The sequence below is a fragment of the Apteryx rowi genome, unplaced genomic scaffold (genome assembly GCF_003343035.1).
Source record: "Apteryx rowi isolate R43461 unplaced genomic scaffold, aptRow1 scaffold_903, whole genome shotgun sequence".
NCBI classification, from domain to species: Eukaryota; Metazoa; Chordata; class Aves; order Apterygiformes; family Apterygidae; genus Apteryx; species Apteryx rowi.
In genome coordinates, this window is record NW_020451209.1 from 110,212 (window position 1) to 127,591 (window position 17,380).

A 17,380-nucleotide genomic window follows, 5' to 3' on the forward strand; every position below is an offset into this window, starting at 1 on the left:
GTCCTCGAACCTCTCGGCACCTCGAACCTCTCGGCACCGTCTCCCCGCGGGTGTCGCGAGCCCCGGCCGCTGCCGTGCCAGGCGTCCGACGAGGCCGCGCTGGACGGGACCCGGAGCGCGGGAAGGCGGCCGCCGCAGCTCTCCCTGCCGCCAGCCCCGGGAGGCGTTTGCAGGCACGGCAGCTCGGTCCGGAGGGGACGACCGGGCACGGCGCCCGGGGCCAGGCCAGGGTGCAGGACAGCCCTGGGCACGCGGTGGGGAACAGCCCGTCTCTGTGCGGCAGAGGAGCCCCGGCAGCCAGAGCCGGAGTCAACCCTGGCAGGGCATCGGGGCCAGGCCCGGGAGCGGCTGCCGTGGGTCCGGGAACAGCTCTGCCCGCACGGGGCCGGGGGAGCGGCGGGGGCGAGGGGGCCGGTCGCTCGTGTCTGTGCCCTCCGGGCTGGTTTCCATGCGCCGTGCTGCCCATCTGGATCCATTCCCACGTACGCGCCACCCGCTGCTCAAACCGCATCCGTATGTGTGGCAGTGCCTGGCTGCGTGGCTCCTCTGTAATGTAATTTAAATGTAAATACAGTTTCCCCTGAACAAGGTGTAGCAGGCAGCGCGGGGAGTTCACCCAAATCTAATTCCAGGCAGCCACCAGAACAGCTGTTTTCAGATGACCGAGCGAATCTCACCGGATCCCCAGAGCAGATGGGCTTGCAGGGGACGCGTCCTGCCGGCGCGATCCTGCCCCGCTTCCCATGGCCTCCAGCCGGCTCCCGGTTTGCCCCGCGCACCCTGCTCTCGCACAGCACAGTGGGGGCTGCTCTTCTGCCCCGGGGACGCAGGGCGAGGGGGGCACCCGGGAGCCTGCACATGCCGCGAGGAAAGCACGCAGGGCGGATCCGTGCAGCACGTGTCCCTGCCAGGCCTGGGTGCCGGCCCCACGGCACAGTGCACACCCCACGGCACGGCACCCGCCCCACGGTGCAGCACACACCCCGCAGCATGGCTCYGTCCCTGCAGCGCGATGCCCAGCTCCCTGCGGGGGCGTGCGGGCAGGATGTGTGCCGGGAGCTTTGTGCAGGGCAGCCACCGGGCGAGCCGGGCTGCCCTGACGCGGGGACACCTCACGGCCAGTCACCGGCCCCGCTCTCTGCCGCCACCGGGGCTGCTCTCCTCGCCACGGCCACCCCGAAGCCGCTGGGCACCCCGAGGGGGTGCAGCTCGCAGCACGACAGCCCCGTGGGGGGCAAGCGCCGGAGGCACCCACTGAGCCCCGTGACCCTGCTCACGCTGGGACCTTCCGCTCCCCCTGGGCTGGCCAAGCGGTGCGTCGTCCTGCTCTTACCCCAGGAACAGCCACTTTTCCCGCAATTTCCAGCCTCGAGCAGACACCCGGCAGCAGGGCTTTCGGGCCGAGCCGTTGAATGTGGGCTGTGCTGGAAGCAGCTGAACCCGGCTCTCCTAACAGGAGGTGTCCAGTGTCCGTCCTCCCCTGACCCCAGCAGTGCCGGGCTTTTCCAAGCTGCTGGACTGTCCCCTGTCTCCCCGCGTGGTGCACACGGTGGCAGCAGCAAGGTGCTTTGGGTCTGTTTGCATTTTCCCCACGTGCGCATGGCTCCACTGGCGACTCGCAGGGCGACAACACATTTGCGGCTGTGGCTGCTGCTGAGAGCTGCCGGCTTTTCCACACGCCGCCTCCGCGGCCGCGCTCGGAGGAGGTTGGGCCAGGCTGGCATGTCCCGGGGCGACGTTGCGGGGGGGCTCCGGGGATGCAGACCCCAGCAAGGCACGGGAGGGCTTTGGGCTGTTTTGTGCACACCCGGAGCACAGGCATAACGGTGTCGCCTTGCAAACCACCCCAGCCAGGGCATCATCCCTTCCGTCTGGCGCCAGCCGTCCTTTTGGGACGTCATGGTGTGAAGCGTCCCGCTGGGCTCGGTGTTGCAGCTGGACAACAGCTGAACGACCAGAGCTCACGAGGACCCGGAAACCGAGCGGCATCCCTGGTCCGCGACGGGGGGCTCCGGCTCCGTCGGCTCTCGGGCTGCAGTCGCTGGCCGCAGCTCCGCAGGGGGTTCCCCAGAGTCACGAGACCAAAGCTTAAGAGTGAATTTTCAAAGTGCTTTAAAGGCTACTGTAGACTCAGTTTTTATGTTAGAAGTATCATCAAAAAAAGGCGGCAATAATTAACTGAAGGGAAGATGAAAGACTGGTGAGCAGCAGGCAGGGTTTTGCACTCCCTCTTTCCGCGAGCAACGCGGCTGAGCGCAGTTCAGGGATCACGCGGCAGCATTTCCCACCCCGCAGACCGGGAGCGCTGGTCGRCCGGAGCCGCTGTTGCGCTGCTCTTCTCGCAGCAAAGCTGTGCTGCTCCCAGAACAGGAACGGCGTTAATGGGCTCAGAACGGGACCCTCTACTAAAGGCAACTTAGACGCACCGGCCCTCAGAAAGACACTGCATGCATTTTCAAAATGCGCTTAAATCCACATATTACCTTAAAAAACATAGACGTACGCTACAGCAAATACGAGGCCCTTGGCTCTAAGCTCCCAAGCACAGCCTAAGCATGGCTGGTGGTGCTGTCCCCGGCCACCTGCGCCAGTTTGCTCGTCACCAAGCAGTCCAACATGATGCTGCATCCAAAACCCGCTCCCGAGCAGCAGCTGCTCCTGTGCAGCCGTGGCCGCCGCGGTCCTGGCCCTGCCTGCTGCCGCGCGGGGTCGGGCGCAGCTCTCACGGGGCGGTGGGGCTGCGCGCCCCTATCCTGGGGCTCCGGAGCAGCTCGGCGCGGTCTCTGTACGGCTGGGATCGGCTGTCGTGCACCGCACGCCGGCGCTGCGGATGGACTTGCCGCAGCGCACGCTGCCAGCTGGACAGCATGGGTGCTCCGGCATYGGCACGGTCCAGCCACTCGTGCTGCTCCTGACTCTTTCCAGCCTCCTTTCCAGTGGGGACTGGTGCCCGGCCCGGCTGGGGGAGGCGCGAAGGAGCAGGGCCTGGCGTGGCTGTGTCCCTCGGCGCCCGCGCGGGCCCCAGTGCTGCCATCAGCCCTCTCTCCCCAGAGCCACTACGTGGCCTGCATGACGGCCATCCTCAGCCAGATGGACACGGACCACTACAGCGCCTACATCAGGGCCTTCCCCTCCCGGCCCGACCTCATGGTGAGTGCCCGCGGTGCAGGGGCTCCACTCCGCACGCCCTGGCAGGACGCACGCGTGTCCAGCCCGGCATCACTCCGGTGCGCAGCCCAGCATCACTCCCACTGGCCGAGCCCGGTCCTGACACCGCCTCCCTGCCGGCAGGACTTCCTCATGGAGACCTTCATCCTCTTCAAGGACCTGATAGGCAAGACGGTGTATCCCTCGGACTGGATGGTGATGAACATGGTGCAGAACCGGTGAGGAGCGCGGGGCTGGGAGCGGTGGGATCCTCCGGGCGGGAGGGTCGGGGACCCCGGCCCCCGCGCTGGGCTGCAGGCCGGGCAGGGGCTCTCGGCACTGCCATATCCCCGGGCGGTGGTAGGGCTGCTCCGGGGCTCGCCCCTGCTCCGGGCGCTCCTGCTCTCTGGCCCCCTGCGGCCCTGGGCTGTGGGGCAGCCGCGCCGCCCTCCGGCCGCTGCCCCACGGCGCCTGCCGCTCCCCCAGGGAGTTCCTGCGCGCCATCAACCACTTCGCAGCCACCCTGACGGAGACGTTCCTGCAGCACAGCAGCTTCGAGCTGCAGGTGAGCTGAGCGCACCGCCCGCGCCCCGCGGCGAGCGGGACCCCAGGGCCGCCTGCACCCCACGGCGAGCAGGGCCGGGGCTGCCCGCGCCGCCCCGCTCCCCGAGCCCCCCGGCTCTCGCGCTCCCGTCCCRTGCTTCCGTTGCAGCTTTGGAACAATTATTTCCACCTGGCCGTGGCTTTCCTCACCCAGGACTCCCTGCAGCTGGAGAACTTCTCCCAGGCCAAGCGCACCAGCATCCTGGCCAAGTGAGGCACCGCGTCTCCCCGCGCGGCCGCAAGCCCCCAGCTGCCTCGCGGCCGAGCTCTGCAGCGCGTCTCGAGGCTCCTGCCCCAGCGCGGCYGTCCCGTGGGGCCAGGGGTCCTGGGACGCGTCCGGCTGTGCCCAGGGCAGGAGGAGCAATGCTAACCAACACCATCCCGGCAGGTACGGGGACATGCGAGCCACGATCGGAGCCGCCATCCGGGACATGTGGTACAACCTTGGTGAGCCGGAGCRCAGCCAGCAGCGAGTGTGCTGAGTCTCTGCAGGGCCGGCGTGCCTGCCGCATCCTCAGCACTGTCCCTGCAGAGACAGGCACTGAGGAGCGGGATGGCACCAAGCTGGGCTGCGCAGGTGGCCATGCAAGCTGCTGGTGTGCAAGCGTGTGGGCCCTCAGGCGTGCAAGCCTGCTGGTGTGCAAGTGTGCAGGCGTGTGCGTCTGTGGAGCATGCAAGTCTGAGCAACGTGCGAGACTGCAGGCGTGAAAGTCTGCAGACGTGCAAGCTGTTGGGCATTCAAGCCTGCGGGGCACGCATGCCTGCAGGAGGTGCGGGTCCGCAGATGTGCGAGCCTGCGGGGCGTGCGAGCCTGCAGGCGCTCCAGCGGGTCCTGTGAGCTCGCACTCCCTGCCACCAGCCTCCCTTCTCCGGGGGTTCCGTGTGCCTGCAGCCCTTCGTTTCCRATTCTCTGGCCCTGCCAGTCCTGCCTTGCCTCACTTTCCCTGCTCGGAAGCTGGCGGTGGTGCAGGTCGTGCTGCCGGCACGGCAGGCAGGGAGGGAGCAGGTAGCAGCAGCTCCAGCTGCTGTTCCGCTTCCCAGTGGAGATCGGGGAGCTGCAGGGAGCGAGTGCTCCCAGCTCCGGTGTGCGTCCTGCAGCACTGGCCCGGCAGCAGGCTGCAGGTGCCTGGCGCACCACGGCCCTGCCGGCCCACGCTCGCCCCGGGGCACGGGCGCTCAGCTCGGCCTCCCTGCCCTCTCCAGGCCACCGCAAGATTGAGTTCATCCCGGCCATGGTGGGCCCCATCCTGGAGATGACGCTTGTGCCAGAGCTGGAGCTGCGCAAGTCCACCATCCCCATCTTCTTCGACATGATGCTCTGCGAGTACCAGCTGACAGAGAGCTTCAGCCGGGTGAGCGCCCCACGGCCGGGGATCCTGCTGGATCCTGCTTCTCACCGGGGCTGGACCATCCCTTTCGGCAGAGATGGAGGCGTCGCTCAGCCTCATCTCTCTCCCGGGGGGCTGCGATGTGGGGCTGCAGCAGGGAGGGACAAGGGACATGGGATGAGGCCACCCACCAGGGACAGGGGACAAGGCCACCTGCCGGGGATGGAGGGTGGGGATGAAGCCTCTGCCGGGAGCTAGACGCGAGGCCTTGGGGCGATGCAGAGGACTTCCCAGGGACCGGAGGGGACGGGTGAGGTTTGACCCCACTCAGCCGGTCCCTGCGTTGTGTGGAAACCAGGACACAGCGGAGGGGAGAGGTCTGCACAGACCTTCCTTATTGCCACCCTCTCTTTGCAGTTTGAGGATGAGATCCTGCGCAAGCTGGACAGCGAGGTGGAGGGTGGCCGGGGAGACGAACAGTACAAGCAGCTTTTCGAGAGCATGTGAGTGCGCGGTGCCAGCGCTGCTCCCTCCTCCGCGGGGCACAACCCTTTCCCACACGCTGTGCTCCTGCCCCGGCCAGGTCTGGGCATCCTGCTCCTCCTGGCACCGCGCTGACCCAGAGCCCCCCTCCCCAGGGAGCGGGACCTGAGAGGAGGACGGCTGCTACCTGGGGCGTCGTGTGCCCTGGGCACCCTCGCTGCTCCGGCCAGCCTGCCCCGGCTGTGCCCCGGGCAATGCCCCTGCCCCAGGCTTTGCCCTGCCCCAGGCTTTGCCCTGCCCCAGGCTTTGCCTCTGCCCTGCCCCAGGCTGTGCCCTGCTCCAGGCTTTGCCCTGCCCCAGGCTTTGCCCCTGCCCCAGGCTTCGCCCTGCCCCGTCGTGCCCATCGCAGCTCCGCGTGCGGGGTGCCTGGAGCAGGGAGGTCTCTCCCCCGTCCCCGATGTGCCTGGCAGGGAGCAGAGCTGGGTTTGCCCCACACCACTGCAGACCAGGCGTTGCCTTTTCTCCTCGCCGGCCCCCAGCAACTCCGGGCAGCTTGGGGGGGGCTGAGCTGGGGCAGGAGCAGAGCGGAGCTGAGCATGCCACGAGACCCATTGCCTCTCTCCTCCCCAGCCTGCTCAGCTGCTGCCAGGGACACCCCGACCTGACCAAGCCCGGGGAGAACTTTGTTGCATTGGTGACGGGGCTCCTGGAGCGGCTCCTTGACTACCGGGCTGTTATGAATGATGAGAACAAAACCTACAGCATGAGCTGCACCGTCAACCTCCTGGTGGGTGCCTCCTCCTGCCCCAGGCCCCCGGTCCCCCCGGGGCCTGCTCAGCCCCATGTCCCCTCAGATGTCCCCAGACCCCCAGCACAGCAGAGACGGGTTGGCACCATGTGCGCACAGGGTGCTGAAGCTAGTGTCACCCGGATGCAACCTGTGGTCGCCCAGCCCAGTAGCCGCTAGGGCTAGCAGGGACCGTTTCCAGCCTGGGCTCGCTCGCGGAGCAGGTGCCCTCTGCTCCCTGTGCYGCTGCTGCCCCGGAGCACGCTGGTCCCCTCGGTGCTGGCCTGAGCATCACCCTCCGCCACAATGTCCCGAGTCCCAGGGCAGCCCCGGGCCCCGTGGTGTCCTGTATCCCAGGACATCCCTGGTGCCCACAGTGTCCCATGTCCCAGGGCATCTCTGAGCCCCACAGTGTCCCATCTCCCAGGGCATCCCCAGGCCCTGGTAGGGACCAGCCCATCCCAGCTTGCTGGGAAGCACCGTGCCGCTCCAGGTCCGCGGTGGCTCCTGCAGGACCTGCTGCCGAGGGTGACCCAGTCCCCGCACTGGGACGGGTCCTGGCAGCGTTGCAGGCCCAGGAAGGGGTGCCACGGCATGCACCCCCCGGGGCCCCTCCAGCGCCGCTCTGCTCCCCCCAGAACTTCTACAAGGAGATCGACCGCCAGGCCATGTACATCAGGTGAGCGCAGCCCCGGGGAGCGCAGCGCCCGCCTGCCCCCGCACAGCCCCACGTGCGGCCCCAGCGCCCGCGCGGCGCCAGCGGCTCCGGGGGTCCCAGCCTGCCGCCACCGCCCACGCGGTGCCCTCGCCCCCAGGTACCTCTACAAGCTCAAGGACCTGCAYGTCAGCTACGAGAACTACACGGAGGGAGCCTACACCCTGCTGCTGCACGCGCGGCTCCTCAAGGTGCGGGCGCAGCGTGGGGGCTGCGGGGCTGCGCGCTGGGTGCTGCGTGCCACAGCCCCGCCAGCTCGGCATAACGGGATCCTGCCGCCTCTGCGCAGTGGTCGGACGAGCCGAACACAGCCCCCATGCAGGGCTCGCACAGCCCCAGCTTGCACACCCAGCGCCAGCTGAAGGAGGCTCTCTACAACCAGATCATCAACTACTTCGACCAGGGCAAGGTGAGCACAGCACACAGAGCAGGGTGCACACGGAGCAGGGTGCACGCGGAGCAGGGTGCACGCGGAGCAGGTGAGCACGGCCTGCAGAGCAGGGTGCACACGGAGCACGGTGCACACGGAGCAGGGTGCATGCAGAGCAGGTGAGCACAGCCTGCAGAGCAGGGTGCACATGGAGCAGGGTGCACACGGAGCAGGTGAGCACAGCCTCAGGATCGGGGTGCCTGCAGAGCAGGTTAGCATCACCCACGGAGCAGGGTGCACACGGAGCAGGGTGCACACAGAGCGGGTGAGCATCTCTCACGGAGCAGGGTGCATGCGGAGCTGGTGAGCACAACCTGCAGAGCAGGTGAGCACAGCCTGCAGAGCAGGGTGCACATGGAGCAGGGTGCACACGGAGCAGGTGAGCACAGCCCCCGGAGCAGGGTGCACATGGGGTCCCCCCGCAGAAGGAGCTGATTTCACCCAGAAGCACCTCGTGCCCCCTCCCTGCCCCAGGTCACACTGCAGCGGGCAGCGAGTGCCGGGCCCTTACCCTGCCCTGTTTTGCAGATGTGGGAGGAGGCCATCCACATCTGCAAGGAGCTGGCAGAGCAGTACGAGAGTGAAATCTTCGACTACGAAATGCTGAGCGACATCCTGGTGAGCCCCTGGGCCGTGGGCAGGAGGCGCGGGGAGCCGAGCAGGATCTGTGCCGGGCTGGGGGCGCAGCGCCAGCGGAGCGGGAACGGCGGGGCAGGGCAGGAGCTCGGCCGGGCTCCCGTGCTGTGGCCCTGTGGGGCAGCAGCACCGGCCCCCTCCTGCCCTTGCTGCGAGCGTTTGCATCTGCCCGGGCAGCAGCGGGAAGCCAAGTTCTACGAGAAGATCCTCAAGGTGCTACGGCCCAGCCCGGACTACTTCGCCGTGGGTTACTACGGGCAAGGCTTCCCCCCCTTCCTGCGGGTAAGCAGCTCCTCCGAGCCAAGGCGCAGCRGTTCCCCGCTCCTCGGGACGGGCCCTCGCTGGGGCCGAGCGTCCCAGCCACGGCAGGGCATCCCGGGAGGTCCGGCCCCGAGGGACAGGGTGAGCGGGGCGGCAGGCAGGAGCTGCTTGTGCCGTGGGAGCAGCCTCGTCCCGACGCGCGCTGGGCACGCACGCGGAGAGCCGGTCTGCGAGCCCACACTGCTCAGAGGCGTCGCTTCTCAGACAGCATTTCGCCAAGGGTCGGGACAGGGCATCAGTCACAAGTGAAAGCATAAAATAAGAAAACACAGCCTTAGCAGCAGACCTGGCATTAATCTTTCCTCCAAGCTCTCGGTTAAGTTTAGGAGCGGTGGTGGAGCATCGTTTCCAGCACAGCCGCACTGAGGGTTGTGCATGCAACAGATCCCCCGGGTCTGCTCCCCCTTCTTAACAGCTTACGGAAACGTGTCGYGTTAGCAGCTCTGGGTGCTTCTGAGAATGCAAATGTGTCTCGCCCGAGGCTGCCTGCAGCCAGGGCATGCGAGGGCGGTGCGGCGGCCGCTTTGCTGCCAAGCGCGTACCCCTGCCTGGCGCGCCACCACGTCCTGCCTGCCGCCACTGCCTGCAGACAGCGGGGCGCGTGCCGGGCTCGGGCAGCTGGCGGCAGCGCCACCCCTGCACGTCCGCRTCCTGCAGCTTCGGATGCTTTGCCAAGCGCGTGCGCAGGGCACGGGCCAGACGGCGAGCGCCGACAGCGGCCATGGCGCTGGGTGCCGTCCTCCCCCTGCCCAGCAGCGCGCAGGCGCTCGCTGCCTCTCAGGAACCGCTGTCCCCGCGAGCCCCAGCGAGGACGTGCACGGGGTGGCTCCGAGCACCTCGCACCCGCATCCCACCGGCACGGATGATGCCAACTCTGCGCGGGGTCGTCCCTGCTGGCGGACACCCTCCGCGTGCTCCTGCAGCCGGAGGCGTACAGAGCTCGCCCCCGCGCCTGCTCACAGGGTTTAGCAGCTGTAAAAGGGAAACACCAGCTTTACTCTGGCAAACAGTTACGGACCCTATTGCAAAAACTTGGAAGCATGGTTACAAGTGAAAAGCATCGCGTGAAAAGCTGTGATTCTCCGTAATACACAATGGCAAGGCCTGCGCCCYGCGTCCTTGGTGCACAGCGGTGTTACACCTCTGCTAGACTATCCCTGTGGCACGCAGTGCCTCGGTATCCGTGCTCCATCTACGGGGTGCAGCTGGGTCTGCGCTGTTTCACGCCCGGGGTGCACAGACATCCTGCGTCTGTGCTATTTTATGGCTGGGGTGCAGCGATGCAGCAATGCGGTCTCGTATCTGGGGTGCAGAGATGCACCAGTGCTACGCTGTGCTATCTGTGCAGGCGTTTGGGCACCGCTGGGGCTCTCGCAGGAGGCCTGCGCACCATCCCTGTCCCTGCCGGCGATGCAGGCATGGGGAGAGCCGGGCAGGCTCTGCTGTGCCCGGCAGGTTTGCTTTTCCCGTGTTAGTGAACCGGCCCAGTAATTTCTTTGGGATGAGGTTTCCCATGGGGGCGGAGGCTCGACCTCGGCGGTGCACGCACCCTCGAACCGTCGGAGCTCGCGCGCAGCTGGCGCGGGGCCGAGGGCACCTCCCGGCCCTGCCCGCAGCACGGTGGGACCGACCGCGACCTTCCTCCCCCGCAGAACAAGGTCTTCATCTACCGGGGCAAGGAGTACGAGCGCCGGGAGGACTTCGAGATGCGGCTGCTGAGCCCCTTCCCCAACGCCGAGAAGCTGAAGAGCACGTCGCCGCCCGGGCAGGACATCACCGCCTCGCCGGGGCAGTGTATCCTCCATGCGGCCGGGCTGGGAGGGCGCTCCCCATGTCCCTCTGTCCCCATCCCGTCCCCATCCCAGTCCCCATCCCCGTCCCGCGCGTGCCTGTGGCTCCTTCACTCCCACAGACATCCAGTGCTTCACCGTCCAGCCGGTGGAGGAAGCCAAGATCCGGTTCAAGGGCAAGAGCATCCCAGAGCAGATCACCAAGTGAGTGCCCCTGCGGGTGCCGCATCCTGCTGGGAGGGGTGCATCCCGCTGGGAGGGGCGCATCCTGCCGGGACGCCCCCCAGCACTCCCCTCCGCTCCCCTCCCGGCAGCTTCTACAAAGCCAACCACGTCCAGAGCTTCAGCTACTCGCGGCCCTTCATGAAAGGCCCCAAGGATCCCGACAACGAGTTTGCCGTGAGTGCTGCCGCCGCCGGCCGGGAGCCCCGGGGGGAGCGGGCATCCAGGGGGATGCAGGAGGGACGGGGGGACCCAGCCCCGTGCTGTGGGGCAGGGGGCGGTGGGAGCCCTGCCGGGGGGCAGCCGGGGGGCGGGTGATGCCGCATCCCAGATGGCAGGAGCAGGGACGCGGCGCGGGTGACTGCCACCCTCCCCGCAGACCATGTGGATCGAGCGGACGACGTTCACCACGGCTTACCCCCTGCCCGGCATCCTGCGCTGGTTCGCCGTCACCTCCACGGCCACGGTGAGCAGGGAGGCTCCGGCGGGAGCCGCCGGCCGGTCCCGGCTTTGCACCCGGGGCAGGAGCAGGTCTCTCCGCGGGGCCGGGGAGAGGCCGCCCTGCGGGTCCCCGCCGGGACAGGTGGGACCACGGCGGGTCCCGGCAGCTGCCGACCCTCCCTCCCTCCGCCCGGGCACAGACCATCATCAGCCCCCTGGAAAACGCCATCGAGACCATGATGAAAACGAACGAGAAGATCCTGAGCGAGATCAACCGGCACCAGAACGACCCCAGCCTGCCCGTCAACCCGCTCTCCATGCTGCTCAACGGCATCGTGGACCCCGCCGTCATGGGCGGCTTCGCCAAGTACGAGACGGTGAGGACGCGCCGGGAGCCGGGCGGGCGGCTGCCGGCCCCGCGCAGCCTCGGGCCGTTCCCATCCCGCAGCGGGCTGAGCCGCCTCTCGGCGCAGGCCTTTTTCCAGGAGTCCTACCTGCAGGAGCACCCCGAGGACCAGGGGAACATCGAGAAGCTGAAGGACCTGATTGCCTGGCAGGTAGGGCTCTGGCCGCCTCGCTGCCCCGGGATGCGCCAGTCCCGGTGGGACCGTGCCCCGTTTCCCCGCAGACCCCGCTGCTGGCAGAGGGCATCCGGATCCATGGGCGGAAGGTGACGGAGGACCTGCGGCCCTTCCACGAGCGCATGGAGCAGTGCTTCGTGCAGCTGCGCGCCAAGGTGGAGAGCCAGTACGGGGTGCGGGAGATGGTGAGTGCCGGCACCGGCGCGGGGCATCGCCGTGGGGCGACATGGGACAAGTCGCCCCGGGTCCGAGGGGGCCACGGCCGCAGCCGGGCAGGGGCGCAGGGTCCCTGCGAGGAGGACGGCTTGGGATGGCTCCGGGCTCCCTCTCAGGCTCTGTGTGCTCTCAGGTCTCCCTTGAGGACCGGCGAGGCGGACGACCCTGCTCCATGGCCTGGGGACCGGACCGGGACCGGCTCAGCCGCGCTGGGGACAGGCAAGTGCTGCGGTGGGGAGCAGCCCTGGGCCACCCCGTCCACACAGGCCCCTCGGTGCTGCTGGCCCCCACCTGCCCCGGCCCTCCCGGCTCCTTTCCTCCGCACCTTGCTCCTCCCGGAGCATCTGCAGCCGGGCTCTGCCGGAGCCAGAAACCTCGGGGCCTGGCGGGGGCGGCCGTTGCCGGTGGCAGCCCGAGGGCTGCGGCACGGTCCTGCCCTGCTCCCAGCTCACACGCCGTGGTTGCGCCCGCAGCGCGGAGGCTGCCCCGGCCTCCAGGCCCGTCCCACGCGTCCCCGAGGGCGAGGAGCGCCGGAGCGAGCGCAAGGAGAACCGCTCCAGCACCTTCTTCGGGTACCGGCGGCAGGATCAGCGCCAGTCCGTCTCGGAGCCCCTGGAGCCCAAGGTGACGCCCCGGCGCCTCCCCTCCGCCCCGCGCATCCCGCTGCCCCCGGAGCCGCAGCCCCTGCAGCCCCCGGAGAGCCCGGCTGCTCGCGGCAGGCCYGGCCACAGCGGGCTCCCAGCTCCGGGTTGCAGCCGGGCTGGGGGGCGTTGAGAGCCCCCGGAGGCTCCTGCGCTCCCAGGCGGCGGGTGCTGCACGACCAGAGCCCGGCAGCACGCAGCTGCCCGTCCCCGTCCCACGGGGCGTGAGCCTCCCTCCATGCCCCAGGACGAGAAGCGGAGACTCTCCCGCAACATGAGCGAGAGCAGCCTGAGCACCTTCGACGGGAAGCAGCCCCCGGCGAGCAGGGAGGCCGCCGGCCCGCAGCCCAGCGCCTCAGGTACCGCCGCGCTGCCCCGCTGCCTTGCCGGCACAGCCGCGCGCACCTTCCCCGGCCCCGCAGCCCAGAGCGGCATCCAGCTCACGCCGCAGGGCCGTGCCCCCACCCCGGCACCGCCGCCCCCAGTGCTCCCACTCCCACCTCGGCTGGAGCATCCCATCTCCAGAGAGGGCCCTTGGCACATGCGGGGAGCAGGGAGGGAGCAGCCAGCATCAAAACCAGCCGCAGACCCTGCGGGCTCCTTGGCAAACATGCCCCGTGGAGCTGCCGGCAGTGGCACAGCTGCGGGACCTCCCCGCCAAGCAAGGGGCTCTGCCCCCGGGGTCCAGCTCTGCCACGGCAGGGCAGCAGCAGCCGGGCAGATGCGACCTGCCAGGGATCGGGAGCTCCTTTAGGAGGTAATTTCAGTGCCACGAGACCATTCCTTCAGCATGACAGTGCATAAACAAGATAATTAGCACTGGGCTAATTAGCATCTTGGCACAGCATTAGCATAAGAGTGCAAACTCACCTAGCCCTGCGCTGGGACGGTCGCACAGGGCACGCCGGCTGCAGCTYGCTCCCCCCCGCCTGGGGAGCAGGGCTCAGCCCGCACCCACGCAGCACGCCGAAACCGCGCTGGACGGGGGCCGAGAGCCCCTGCGGGCTCCGCCACGGAGCAGCAGCTCCCCTGCCCCGGCCCCGCGCTGGGTCTGGGGCGCAGCAGGTCGCGCCGCAGCACAGAGCGGGCTGCAGGGTGCTCCGGGGACCCGCTCGCCCAGGAGCTCTCCCGGGTGCAGCACGGTGCCCGCAGGCAGCGATGGGCAGAGCTGAGGGCCCGCGCAGCGCCTGCCCTGACGCGCAGCGGGAAGCACAGTCCGTCTGTGAGGGAGCAGCATCCGCACGCTCTGGACGCGCCAGGGCGGCTGCGCTGCCCGCGGCTGCTCCGCATGGTCAGAGCAACCCCGCAGCCCCCTCTGCACCCACAGCCAGAGCGACCCCCTCGTCCTCGGAGTGCTGCTGCCCTCTCCCTGCCGGCCCGAGCCCTTCCTTGCCGCCTCTCTGGTGGCCGCAGGGAGAGGGGTCTCCCCTACGCCACCCCCGCACATTCCCCCTCCCAGCCTCCCGCAGCAACGCGGGCGTTTGCAGTCTCCTGCTCGCTGCAATCACCCTTTCAAACCTTCGGGGCAGCCCCTGTTTCCAGTCTCGGTACTTGGGCCAGCCACAAGGCAGCAGGACTCGAGCCAGCAGCGCAGTCAGCTTTAAATGCAAATAGCATCCTGCCTGGTCCCGCAGCACCAGCACGATTTCTGGTGCTCCGAGCCCATCGCAGCCCTCTTGCAGCCACGCGAGCCCTAACGCTGCGGTCCCACCTCCCCACGCTCTGCCTCGTGGCCTCACCAAGCCTCCACAAGCGCTTCTGTCCTGCTCGAATGTGCCGCCCGCTCCCGTGCTGAGATCGGCTCCCAGAGCGGAGTCGGCCACCTCCTTCCTCGTTGCTTCTGCCCGTGTGCCCGGCTCCAGCTCCCGCACAGAGCCCTCGCGCTCCCGTAGGCCGGCATGTTCGGGGTAGGAGTCGGCGGGCGCAGGCCGCTCTGCCAGCCCCATGCCCCCCTCTGCACAGGGCTGTCCCTGTCTCCCACCGGCTTCGGCGGCCGCGTGAAGAGCGCCAGCAAGGCCCCGCCGCTGCCACGGAAGATCAGCCCCACGGTGTACGAGACGTTCCTGGAGCAGAGCGACACAGCAAGCGGAGGGAAGGTACCCCCAGCCCCGAGCCCCCAGACCCCGCCACCGCCTGCTCGCAGTAACCATCCTTTCCGCTTGCAGGCACCAGCGTTGCCGACACCGGATGGAAATAAGGGGCTGAAGTCGCCTCCTCCTCCACCGCCAAAGTCCAAACGGCTGTCACAGCTCTGACACGGTGCCCACCCATAGCTGCACCGTCTGCTTGGGCCAGCCTTGCCCACGAGGATGGGAAAGCCCGCGGCCCCCCTGCTCCCAGCTGCCTCCTAGACGGACCCCCTGCTCCCATCCCTCCTTGCTGGACAATTCCTCTCACACCTCTCTTGTAGCATCCGCATCAGGAGCATCCCATGCGGCTGAGGCCACCGGCCTCCCCGTGCACCCAGGGCCCTGGGGGGACGCAGAGCGGCGCCAGCCCGCGTCCAGCCAGGTCTGGTGACTGCCACCCTCCAGCATCTCCAGGGGCGCGCGAGCCCCGCGGCTGGCAGCACGGGGACCCGCCTGCCCAGGGACATCCCCTGCCCCTGCGCTCTGCGTCAGCCCCCGGCCAGGCTTTCCTTCCCGCCAACCCGAGCCAGTTACACTTCACCAGTGCCTCTCTCCCACAAACCGCACTGAGTTCTCAGCCCCTCTGGTGGTGCGACTACGCCACGGGGAAGAGGAATTCTCCCCTCCACCCCGAGCTGCCTGCAGACCGTCCCAGGAGCAGGGTGACGAGAGACAGGAGCTCCCCGCCACCACGTGCCAGACACTTCCACCCCTCCTGCTCTCCACCCCAAGCGAACCTCCCTTCCCTGGACGCCCACCCCACCCTGCAGCAAGAGCAAGCACGTCTGGCCAGGACCCCAGGCTGCGCAGGAGCCAGGCAGGTCGGCGAGCGTGGCCAGGCAGCGCGGCGTTTTGCATAGTGCCAGCTCTCCTGCCGATACCTGCCTCTGCAGCCCCACCTGCGCCAGGCTGCCGCTGCCGCCTCCGCCAGCCGCGCTGGGCTCCAGCGACGCTGCAGCGATTTCCTGCGCCCTCGCCTCCCTGCTGCAGCAGGCTGCGACCACGTGCCTACCAATAAAGGACTAACTCGGCTGGTACCCCGCAGCGGGGCTGATATCCCTGCGTGCCCCCAGCGCTCACCCACGCACGGGCACAGCCCACCAGGGGCCTTTCCAAGGCCAGCCACTGCGCAGCACCTTACTGCGCTCCGAAGAGCAGGGCCTCGCTCTCAGAGCCCCCTCGGCAGGGAGAGCCGCGGGCAGCTCGGCACCACGGGGGAGCTGCTCTCCCCCAGGCTGGTCAGTGCCACGGCTCTCGCGCAGTGACTGTCAGCACACTGCTCAGCCTCCAGAGCTGGTACAGAGCTGTTTATTTACACGCGCTGTTGCAGGCYCAGGAGCTGTATTTACAGTCTTCTGTGTTAAACAGGAGGACCCTGGACCCGCAACCAAGGGATGGAGAGGGCAGGGGCTGCCTGCAGCAGGGAGCTGCCGTCAGGGTTTCTGGCTACAGGCGAGGGAAGGGATCTGCTCCCTAGGCCAGAGCTAGGGAAGGGACAAGGGGAGACGGTGCCTTGCGCCACAAACACGAAGTCTGGGACCAGATGGGCTGCGCTGGTGCCTGGTCTCCCTCCACACATGGAGCGGAGGAGCAGGGTAGTGGAGCCACCTGTCTCGCTGTGCTCAGCTCTTCACAGCGGGTTTGCCGAGGAGGCTGCCAGCCGCTTCCCAATGTAGATTCTGGATTGGAGAGAGAGACTGTAAGGCGCCTGGGAGAAGGACAGCTACTTTGGGCTCAGCGAGCCAGCAGTGAGAGGTAGAGGGCAGCAGCCGCAAAGGAGACACGTGGCTGCAGGGAGAAGCGGGACAAGACTGAAGGGTGAGCAGTCTAATTCCAGGAGAGTTCCTCCACACCCCAGCTTCCCTGGTCAGGACAGCCAGAGGCTTCTGTACGACCTCAGAGAGCAAGGACACCCAGCAGAGCCGGGCTGCGCCCTGTCTGCACCCCGAGGGGTCAGTTCTGGCCATGGCCACTCGACAGCACAAATCAGACCCATTAGAAACTCACCCCAGTCCTAAGGTCAGCAGATGGCTGAGCAGCAGCGAGGGGATGAAGAGCAGCAGCACCTCTGAACTGAAGAGTCTCTTCTTCCTCCCCACTGCACCTCCCTGCAGGCTCCACAGGGCCGGCTGGGGGGAGCACACAAAGGCAAATTCCCTAGGAAAGGCACGCTGTTACAGGGAGCACAAGGGAAAGGGGCAGAGAAAAGCAGGAAGACAAGGAGACAGCAGGACGGGGGCACCGAGGCAGACAGCAAACGCGGGGGGACAGCAGGAGCTGTTGACAGGGGACGCAATCCTTACTTTGGACATAGATTCTCACGGCGGCGGGCACAGGCCCAGGCAAGGGATGCTGGCAAGCGCCTCTCCCTCCGCTCAGCCTCCTCCGGCACGTCCCGCTAGAACGAGAGCAGGCGCCAGGCAGGTCAGGCCGGGGGCACCGACCCCACGGGGCGCTGGCCGGGCAGGGCGCAGGGCAGCCCGGCTCCCTTACCTGCAGGGGGTGGGTGAAGCCAGGCCGGGGCCGGCTGCCGGGAGGGAGCAGCTCGCCGTCCCCAGGTCGCTCGCTGACCTGGCCGGCGCCGCCGCCGTCGTCCCAGGCTGGGGAGCTCAGCACAAGCAGGGGGCTGCGAACGCGAACCCCGTCAGACACCAGCCCTGCATCTCCCCTCCGCCGCCCGGCACCCGACACCTGCCGGGCCCGGGCAGCCCCCAGCGCGCCGCCCCGGCTCGGGTTCGGGCTCACCTGTCGCCGCTCTCCGTCTCCAGCTGGGCCTCCAGCAGCATCCGCTCCACGTCGGCGTGGTGAGAGGAGAAGCGCGAGGGCGCGGGGTCGGGGCGCCCCGGGCCGCAGCGCAGCTCCACCCACGAGCCTGTCGGGGGGCCGTCAGCCCGGCCCGGGTCGGCTCGG

The 17,380-nt window shown here is 68.4% G+C and overlaps 2 protein-coding genes across 2 annotated transcripts in view; one reads left to right on the plus strand and one right to left on the minus strand.

The window, feature by feature from the left end:
- The window catches only part of LOC112978208 (dedicator of cytokinesis protein 2-like), an 83,837-nt gene extending 68,341 nt beyond the window's left edge, over positions 1-15,496 (plus strand). The window contains exons 29-53 of the mRNA XM_026091477.1: positions 3,052-3,150; positions 3,292-3,386; positions 3,634-3,712; positions 3,860-3,960; positions 4,139-4,197; positions 4,954-5,102; positions 5,496-5,581; positions 6,192-6,348; positions 6,987-7,027; positions 7,164-7,254; positions 7,353-7,472; positions 8,022-8,111; positions 8,307-8,411; positions 10,103-10,244; positions 10,363-10,444; positions 10,555-10,639; positions 10,842-10,928; positions 11,104-11,280; positions 11,377-11,460; positions 11,532-11,669; positions 11,834-11,919; positions 12,174-12,324; positions 12,589-12,700; positions 14,304-14,437; positions 14,507-15,496. Coding sequence (XP_025947262.1) covers positions 3,052-3,150; positions 3,292-3,386; positions 3,634-3,712; positions 3,860-3,960; positions 4,139-4,197; positions 4,954-5,102; positions 5,496-5,581; positions 6,192-6,348; positions 6,987-7,027; positions 7,164-7,254; positions 7,353-7,472; positions 8,022-8,111; positions 8,307-8,411; positions 10,103-10,244; positions 10,363-10,444; positions 10,555-10,639; positions 10,842-10,928; positions 11,104-11,280; positions 11,377-11,460; positions 11,532-11,669; positions 11,834-11,919; positions 12,174-12,324; positions 12,589-12,700; positions 14,304-14,437; positions 14,507-14,596 — 2,640 coding nt within the window. The 3' untranslated portion in view covers positions 14,597-15,496. The remainder of the gene's footprint in view (positions 1-3,051; positions 3,151-3,291; positions 3,387-3,633; positions 3,713-3,859; positions 3,961-4,138; positions 4,198-4,953; positions 5,103-5,495; positions 5,582-6,191; positions 6,349-6,986; positions 7,028-7,163; positions 7,255-7,352; positions 7,473-8,021; positions 8,112-8,306; positions 8,412-10,102; positions 10,245-10,362; positions 10,445-10,554; positions 10,640-10,841; positions 10,929-11,103; positions 11,281-11,376; positions 11,461-11,531; positions 11,670-11,833; positions 11,920-12,173; positions 12,325-12,588; positions 12,701-14,303; positions 14,438-14,506) is intronic.
- A 262-nt stretch (positions 15,497-15,758) lies between these two features.
- Positions 15,759-17,376, minus strand: LOC112978199 (BCL2/adenovirus E1B 19 kDa protein-interacting protein 3-like; the record flags this gene model as incomplete). Its single annotated transcript, XM_026091463.1, has 5 exons — positions 15,759-16,149; positions 16,478-16,627; positions 16,774-16,868; positions 16,964-17,096; positions 17,216-17,376. Coding segments are annotated over 5 exons (588 nt in total), but the record flags the coding sequence as incomplete, so codon positions are not given.
- Between the last annotated feature and the right edge of the window lie 4 nt (positions 17,377-17,380).